Source organism: Xenopus tropicalis, chromosome 2 (genome assembly GCF_000004195.4).
Source record: "Xenopus tropicalis strain Nigerian chromosome 2, UCB_Xtro_10.0, whole genome shotgun sequence".
In the NCBI taxonomy this organism is placed as follows: Eukaryota; Metazoa; Chordata; class Amphibia; order Anura; family Pipidae; genus Xenopus; species Xenopus tropicalis.
Window position 1 is genome coordinate 89301980 of NC_030678.2, and position 9627 is coordinate 89311606.

General features: G+C 41.1%; 1 protein-coding gene across 1 annotated transcript in view; it reads right to left on the reverse strand.

Moving 5' to 3' along the window:
- Positions 1-7672, reverse strand: part of kdm1a (lysine (K)-specific demethylase 1A) — a 29899-nt gene extending 22227 nt beyond the window's left edge. Inside the window, exons 1-2 of the mRNA XM_002936594.5 lie at positions 7203-7672; positions 1532-1697 (exon numbers count right to left, since the gene is read on the reverse strand). Coding sequence (XP_002936640.1) covers positions 1532-1697; positions 7203-7505 — 469 coding nt within the window. The 5' untranslated portion in view covers positions 7506-7672. The remainder of the gene's footprint in view (positions 1-1531; positions 1698-7202) is intronic.
- Between the last annotated feature and the right edge of the window lie 1955 nt (positions 7673-9627).

The following is a 9627-nucleotide window of genomic DNA, read 5'->3' on the forward strand; positions in this document are numbered from 1 at the left end:
AATTTACCCAAAGTCCATAACTTTTTGCAATGTGTTGGGATGTTACTTCAGCCTGTAACAGAGTTACTGTGTTCCACACACTCCTGCAATTGTGGTACATCTCCCCCAACATGGCCGGCATATGATGTAGCACAAAATAATAAAGGAGGCATACACTCCAGATAACACGCAGGCAGTGTGCTAAATGTATTAATTGTATTCATGTTTATACATATGCTACTCCCCTCTGCGTTCATAATGTCTGGCTACTAATTATTTCATAAATGGATCTATCCTTGAGGACAATTGTAGCTTTAAACCTTGCAGCCTTTAGTGGCCAATTTACATATATGCCAGCGCAACTTCTGAACAGATATAATGTAACATGCACAATGTTCTACTGTCATATTAAACAGGTTAACAAAATATCAACAATCCAATTGCTACAGAAACACCATTACCAGTTACAAAACTTTGAGATTTATTTAGCAACAGAGAGCAGATATGTTGCTAAGCATTCATAGCCACCAATCAGCAATGGGGTTTTTCCCAGCCAGCTGAAAAAACAACAATCTGATTGGTTGCATGCACGCTTTCATCCTATCCTAACTAGACTAGTGTAACCTGCTACTAACTGTCCTCCCTAACTCCCATCTATCACCTCTACAGTCTGTCTTAAAGGGGACCTGTCACGCGGACATAAAAAGCTGTATAAGGAGTCCTATTAAAATTACGTATGAAAGCCAAATTCCTCTTTTATTAACACACCCATACCCATTATAAAGCTATTTAAAAATCCCAGCTATCAATCATATATTGCCTGCCCCGCCTCTATGCCTGCAGACAACTACTTTCAGTTTCTATTTAGCACTTTCCAAGATGTCACAGCAGTCCTCACCCCCCCCCCACTCCCTCCTCACTATCTAATTGTGTAGCCAGTGCATGAACATCAGGTCCCCCATTCTGGCACAAACTAGGTTTTGGGGTGATACAATGCTTGCCTTAACAACAGTGTCAACAAAATAAGCACCCCCCTCCCCAATACAACTGCTGTTTCCCACCTTAAACCTTTCTGCCTTGCTGTCCCTTACATTTGGAGTGCCCTCCCTGAATTCCTCTGGAGAGAATCCTCCCTCAGACTTTTCAGAACTAAACTCAAAGACTACCTCTTGGAGCACTCGCAAAGCAACAGATCTGAGAACTAGCATTTATATTGCAGTGTCACCTACTGTAACCTGCAGCACCAATATCCTCCTATTTGTGTCTGTAGGCCACCCTCCCATTTAAATTGTAAGCTCTACAGGGCAGGGACCTCAATCCTCTTGTCTCTTTGATTCTTAACTTATTTCAATCGTACCTAGTATTTATTATCATACTTTGTGTTTATCTATTATAGTAATAAACCTGGCTTACAATGCTTCCTTAAACATTCCAATCAAGTTGTCAGCCTACAATGCTTGCTTACACCTTCCAATCAAGTTGTCAGCTTACAAAGCCTGATTAATATAGCAGAAGATCACTGTTTTGCAGCTTTGAATGAAACAACGCTTACCACTAGGCTCTTCAGGCTCACTATCATTTTCTTCTTCTGGGGGGGCTTGTGGAGGAGGCGGTGGCACTTTTTTCTCTTTCTCTGCTCTTGCATTTCTTTCCTCTTCAGAATAATATTCATCTTCTGAGAGATTTGCCAAGCTTTCATCCATCTCACGATACTCCACCTCAAAGAGTACATTTACAAAAGCAAAAGTAAGTAATGGAAACTACCACAGTTTTAGTTATTTGAATGTCACTTTTTTCTGCCCAGTTTTATGTAGATTATGTATCACAAGCAGCTTAATCATCAGCTCCCTAAGCCACTTCCTACTATATAGTGATGAAGCTCCACCCGCTTTACTTTGCCGAGTTCTCCTTCTCATCCTTACTGTGAAGATGGTTAAAGGTCTTTGCTGTGCATGCCCAATTTTCCACTGGAGCGGAGGCAGAAAGCATGTGCAGTAGACTCCTCTTCAACAATCTTCACTGTTAGAGAGAGAAGGAGAGCTCAGCAAAGAAAACTGGGCAGAGCTTCACACTAAGTTGAGCTGCTTGTGATACAGAATCTACATGAAACAGAGTGCTCTATATATTCTTTTTTGGGGCTTTAATAATAAATAATTATAATAATAATAAAAGGCTTTCTTATCCTTTAAGGAGATTTATACTTTACATAAGTATCTTCTTATATCTTATATAAGAAGGGTTAGCCACTACCTGCTGCATGTAGGGTTAAAGAACAATTGCCTAAATGAAGCAGCACTGGAGCTTGACAGCAAATTGACATTAAAGGAACAGTAACACTAAAAAATGAAAGTGTGTAAAAGTAATTACAATATAATGTACTGTTGCCTGTAATGGTACAACCGGCATGTTTGGCCCAGAAAAAATACTTTAGTTTATATACACAAAAGTTGCTGTGTTGCCATGGGGCAGCCATCCAAAAGAGAAAAGGCACTGAAATCCCATTATATTCTACAGAGCTTATCTGTTATCTGCTATGTAACCTGTGCCTTTTCTTCTTTTTTCAGCTTGAATGGCTACCCCCGTGGCTACACAGCAGGTTATTTATATCAACTATAGTAGCGTTTCTGTAGCAAACACACCTGTTTTACCAGTGCAGGGCAACAGTACATTATATTTTAATTACTTTAAAACACTTTCATTTTTTTGGTGTTACTGTTCCTTTAAAGGAACAGTAACACCAAAAAATTAAAGTGTATAAAAGTAATTACAATATAATGTACTGTTGCCCTGCATTTCTACAACTGGTGTGTTTGCCTCAGAAACACTACTATAGTTTATATAAGTAAGCTGCTGTGTAGCCATGGGGGCAGCCATTCAAAGGAGAAAAGGCACAGGTTACTTAGCAGATAACAGATAAACCCCCATTATATGGGGCTTATCTACTAGTTATCTGCTATGTAACCTGTGTATTTTCTCCTTTTTTCCAGCTTGAATGGCTGCCCCCATGGCTACACAGCAGCTTATTTATATAGTAGTTATTCTGTAGCAAAAACACCAGTTTTTTGCAGAGCAACAGCACATTATATTTGAATTACTTTAACATCAAAAAATGAAAGTGTTTTACTGTTCCTTTAAATTGTGTGCTAAAACATTTTTAATGGGGCAATTAACTGAAATGATTGCCAGTGCTGTTTTTTTGTTGGATACCAGAAAGAAAACAAAAATAGCTAAGAGTAGCAGGAAATGGACTACTCTACAAAAACAAAGAGTGCTAATAACTTCCAAATCAGAAGAATTTCAGGCAAAAGTTGATACTTTGTATAATAACAGTTTCTCTTCAACAAAAAAGTGAAAAAGTAAAGAAAGTTTAATAAAAGCATGAAACAGCAGCACTGCATTTTTTACTATTTAATATAACCTGAACATATGATACTGTGGTTTTTCAGACTTGGTCATTTACTGAAATAATGTTGAAGGTGGGGCTGCTTTGAAGACCTAATTAGGGGGGAAATCACACAGGGCAATTAGTCACAACTTTTTTTTTTTTTTTTTTAAAAAAGCTCTGCAACTAATCGGCACACTGCTAATGTCACATTATTGGATTGAGTTTCTTAAAAGTCACAGCGACTAATCATCCTGAGTGACTTCGGCCCTAAGGTTCAGTTCAGACAGGTATAAAAGTTTCATGTGCCCGAGCTCCAGTGTCGGCCAGTGCATCATGAGGTAAGGTCATGAACAGGAGCCACGTCTCCTCTAGACTTCCTGGCATTCTTATCATTCTGGCTATCGGCCTGAATGTCTGGAAAAAGATAGGTGGCTATACTATATATGGCCCCATGTATGATATTCATACATTCAGCCGTGTGGGATCATTGTGTGCATAGCCTTTCATGTTAGCTGATGCTGCAGCACTTATTACATTTTGTAGTTTCTTTACAGAAAACTGAATGCCAATTTATGATGTTTTTTGCACATTAATCATAAGTACCAAACCAAGAAGTAAGGGAAAATACTGCCAGCCCAACTGAACCATATCTTGGGCCTGCATTTTACAATGTAACAATGTCAGGAAACACTAACTGGTTTATTGTCAGCAAGCTCGTTCTCTAAATTCAAACACTATAAATGATTCTTAGTCATGATTTTTTTGTAACAATTTTAAACAAGCCTTTTTAGACCTTACTTACAATTTTACAGATACATGTTTGTTGATTGATAAATTAAATTATAGGCTAAAATATGTATAAAACAGACACGTCTGAGCTTCTGTGTTCATTCTATCTGGGGTTATCCCTCTTACAGAAAATACCAGGGCATTTATTATATGAAAATTTGCAAGTAGCAAAGAGCAATTTAAAAAAAAAAAGCAGTGGCCCTGGCGTGCCATGTTTCTGCCCATAACTAGAACCCCAGGGCAGCCAATGGTACTCTGGGTCACAGGCAGTGATGCACAAATACCAGGATATAGTGAGGTTAAAGTTCTTCACAGGTGCAAACAGAAATGAAAATGCACCAGGGCTCATAAGAAATCACATTATGTGCTTCTTCATCTAACAAAATATTAGGCATTAAGAGGTCCAGTGTTTAGAATTGGTTAAAATGGCTTCTTTTCCCTGTACAAAGCAAGCAAGAGCTGGAGCTTTTGTTATATCATTTGGCCTTTTCTAATGGACTCTTTGTTTGTAGTAGCAGATGGCTGACAATAACCCCTCTCCCTTTTTACTGCTGTTCACAACTGGAGTAACTAGCACAACAATTATTATGCAGGCTGCTTGAATTAATTTGCAAAAAGGGGGCATTAAAGAGTGTTGAAGCAGCAGTGCATTTAGTTATGGGTAAAATATAAAGCGCTGATGATACTAACCAGATCAAGAGAAGAGGAAGTTGTATGTAAACTCCAGATCTTAGACTCAATGAAACAGTGCTGTCTAACGTTTGTCATAAAATGGGCTACTTTTTCTATATAAAGGTTAATGGGTTGGGTTATACTAAAATGAAAATGTAATGCAAAGAAACTAAGTACATGGTCAAGCCTAAAGGTGACCACACACTTGGCGATCTGACGATGTTTGCACGAAACATCGTCAGATCCGCCACACACCGTTCAGGGCTGAAACAGCAGATAAGGGGGTAGAAACAATAGGATTTCTACCTCCTTCTGCCAATTCAGCCCTGACGGCAGATTTTGGTCAGGCGCCTTCTATGGCGCCCAATCAAAATTTTCAAACCTGGGCGATCGGCGAGTCGACCGATTTCAGCAGCTTCCTGTGATATCGGTCGACTCACCGACATGCCATACACGCACCGAATATCGTATGAAATGAGGTTTCGTACGATATTATCGGTGCGTGTATGGCCAGCTTAAGGATAAAATTACTGTGAAGGTACACATATGGTCCAAGGCCCTTCAGTATAGTTTATAGTATATAGTCTTAACCCATTATCAAATCCAATTGAAAAAAAAAAAAAAAGCCTTAATTCACATTACAGTTATCTGCCTTTGCTGCTGTTGCTGCAATCGAACAGCTTCTTTTTTACTTACTAGAGCTGACAAGTAATAAAATCTGGGAACCAGTTTCTTATGTTTGCATGTTTACGAATTCTTGTATCAATTTTCCCATACACAAAGATATTCCAGAAATGTGGTCATCATAGTCTTCTACTGAATAGATTTAGTAACTAGCTAATTATTTTATCAAAGAAATCCAGGTTTACCCCAATGTATAGAATGGTTCATCAGTGCCGAGTTCCTGAGATTTTTAAAGGAGAAGGCAAGGTACAATCACTTACCTGATACCCTAGGCCGGTGCTCCTGTTAGCAAAAAATTGCACCAGCCAAGGGTACCAGTGAGTGAGTGACCCCCTTCCTTTACGCCGCTTGCACATGCGCAGTAGAGTGAAAAGTCAAACTTTAACAAAAAATCCATCTTTTCGCTCTACTCCGCATGTGTCAGCCCAGGGATTGCGAAGATTGGTCTATAGTGCTCACAGCACAGTTTTTCCACTCATGCTCACAAATTATTATAAAGGCACTAACATAAAACACTAGCAAAATACACTGTACTAAAAAGGCTAAGAACAATTGTATCCAATTTGTTTATAACTGAGTCATCCCCATCCCTTTTAAAAGTATCAGAGTGTTAGACCAAAACTACTAATACATAGCTGTAAACTCATACATAGCTGTAAACTCATAAACTCTTACAGTGGCCATACTCAGGCAGATTTAAGCTGCTGATTTGAGTCCTTTAGACCAAATCAGAAGCTTATCTACCCCTATATGGGGACCCCCAATGGCCATACCCCACTATCTGAAATAGTCCAGGTGTCAATTGGGTAGGTTTGATCTGGCCAAATGGTCAAATTAAGCAGATATCGCCCACTTTAGATGGGCATATTAGGGAATCTTGTAATGTATGGCCACCTTAAGCATTTTTATTTATCCCAAGCCAAACAGTCCAGATCTACACTATACACTTTGGTTTACTCACCTTGCAGGTGAGCACATAATCTTTTGCCTATGTCCTAAATACACAAAAGATCTGTCCTTAGGAATGAGCCATAAGGGAGTGACAATTGGGAAGGGCTAGCAATGAAAAAAAACACATAAAATAATGTTGGGCTCTAACTGCTCATTTTAGTAGGCATATAAGGCTAATGCACATGGCACTTTACTTTTGGTACCAGGACACTAAGATTATACAGCCAGATATACATACTTTTTCACTGGCACACAAAGTACTGCACATGGTACAGTATAAACCAGTAAATAAATGCCTGAATAGAAGCCGCATGCTTGGCACAGGGTATTCATTTTCAGCCACAGAAAAGCACTGTGCCACCATATATCACATAATAAATATCCTAAAACTGCTCTTAAATGGGACAAGAATAAGCCCCTTTATTATCACAATAACAGGGAAGTCCTAAGAAAATCGCCCAATACCAGCAATGTGTGCCCCCTCCCCCCAGCTATTGTTGAACTTTAACTGGCCTCTTCTGTGGCTGTCAGGGGCTGCTGGGAGGAGAAACTGAAGCACAGCAGGAGGGCCGCAGAATGGCCACCAATAGCCTAAACTACTGAATGACTAGTATGAATATGTGAACTGAAGACAAGAATATTACCAGTGTGGAAGTAATACTGGCAGCAGCCCACCCATTTTATATATATATATATATATATATATATATATATATATATAAACCTGGAGCCTTTCACAAACCTTGGCCCTTTTCCTGCGGCTGGTCCTCCGTCCCTCGGGGGTCTCCGGCTGCCCCCCTTCTGCGCCCGCCATGATTCCAGGAGCAGTGGAGGCTCCATGCTCTGCCCCGGGGGAGGCCCTCTCCTTTTTCCTTGGCGTTCTCTCTAGGCCAGCAGCTGTATCCGGCGAAGCCATTATCCCTGATGAGGACGAAGACGACGACGATGAGGAGGAGGAAGATGAAGAAGAGGAAGAAGCAGGGGGCTGCGGGTCGCTGCCGTTGTCGCCACCCCCACTGGATTCGGACTTCTTAGTAGTGAGCATCAGGCTGGAAGATATAGGGGGCGTGGCCTCAAATCAAGCTAAGGAGGCGGGCAGAATAATCAGAAGGAGCAACAGGAGTAGTAGAGACGCGCTCCACGCACCGGCGGCTGAAGCTTTGTGTAGTGGCGGCAAGCACGAGCTCTGCTCCTCTCCTGCGCGCTCCTGCAACACAGCCTGGGAGGCGTGAACGCGCAAACAGGTCAAGCCCCACCTCTCTTCATTACTATTGGTGCTTGGGATAGCTCTCGCCCTTAAACCCCACCCCCCGTGGATCCCAGCCTTATTGTACCCTAAGAGAGAGATTTGCCAGCTGCGCGGTCCTTGGATTTTAGACTTTCTTTCACAGGTCTTTTCGCTTACCATCTGCTCTTGCCCCAAACGCGCCTCCTCTTTATCCTTCTGCTTGCCCTCTGCCCTTCTAAGTGCTATTGCTAGTTGCAACATTTTAATTCAAAGGGGAACTATCGTGAACATAAAATTGTCCGGATGGGTAGATAAAGTGAAAATAGTAATCTTTTGAAACATACTTGAACAGAAATGCTTCCTTTTCAAATAAAATGAAGAAATCTACAATTGATTTAGTAAGTCCCATATCTCCTGAACACGCCAACACCAAATATGTAAAGTTTTATGGATGGTCAAGATTCCTGACATCAACAGCTCCCAGAATCTCTGAGAGCCGCAAAGAGATTGATAAATGGAAGTGGCCACTATCAGTGTCAGTGTCGGACTGGGACCCCAGGGGCCCACCAGAAAACCTTAGACCATGGGCCCACTCTCCAAACTATTTTTCCTCACTCAACCGCTTAATTCTCCAAGTCTCTTGTATTTACATGCTAGCATCTATTCTTCCATCTATTTCTCCTCTTTGTTCGCGTTCAGAAATAGGGAATGGTCACAGGGGCGGGCCAAGTCATCCGGGCGCCCTAGGCAACCCAGTCGGCTACCTCGCCCGCCCCGCCCCCTCCATTGGCGCGCATGCACATTTCGGGGGGGGGTGCGATGCCATGGGTCATTGCCCCCAATGCTTGTCATTAGCGGCGGGGGCAATGGCAAAGTAGGGGAACTAGTGGTAGGCAGCAGAGGCTTCTGCCTGGCACCCCCTAATCATTGCACCCTAGGCAGCCTACCCCTACCCCTAGTTCCTAGCCTACCCCTAGTTCCGGCCCTGAATGGTCATGAAGTAGGCCAAATGGTCAGGAGCAGAAGGGCCCACTGACTCCTGGCCCACCGGGAGTTTTCATGGTATCCTGGTGGGCCTGTCCAACACTGATCAGTGCTGTTGCAAAACCAGTTACAAAGTCGTCACAATAAATGTAACCCCTCTTTTATGCAGCTCTTCTAAACACAGACAGCACTTTCTAATGACTGAAGTGGACTACATTCTAGGCATACAGTGGGGCTAGGGTTACCACGTGGCTAGATTTTACCTGCCTGGCCAGCCAATGTTATTTATAGGGTAAAAAGGCAAAAATATATGAAGGCCAGTATTTTTTTCCAGAAAAGGTGGCAACCCTTTGTGGGGCAAGGTGCAAATTGCAAACAGGGCACTTTAAACCTTGCCCTGTATATATATGTATATATACATATAATGATATAAAATGTCTGCATGTCAGGTTCCTCAATATTACAGCATTTCAGACAAATGATCAACAGATTTTATTTTTTACAAGAACATACAAATGATTTATAAAGTCCCGTGTCTCTTGAACACACCAACACCAAATATGTAAAGTTTTATATAGATTCCTGACATCAACAACTCCCAGAATTACACTCCCAAATCTTTAAAGTACCACACAGAAATCAGAAAATAAAATAGGTAAATACATCTTTTTTTTTCTCCAGACTGCAAAATTGTAAATCTGCTTTATGAAATTTCTCAAAATCACCCCAATGCCTGCATTTTACCCCATCATATGTTCCACATATTCTAATGTATCCTAGAAATTACACTTTATATTAATGGCAGGACCCTTCTGAACAGTTTGATGCCCAGTGTGCATCAAGTAACAAAGAATAGAGCAGATTGCAAAAAAATAACTGAAAACCAATAAAATCAATCACATTTTTTCTGACTAGAAACATAGGTCATTAGCATCACAGTTTAAATAGTTTTGTT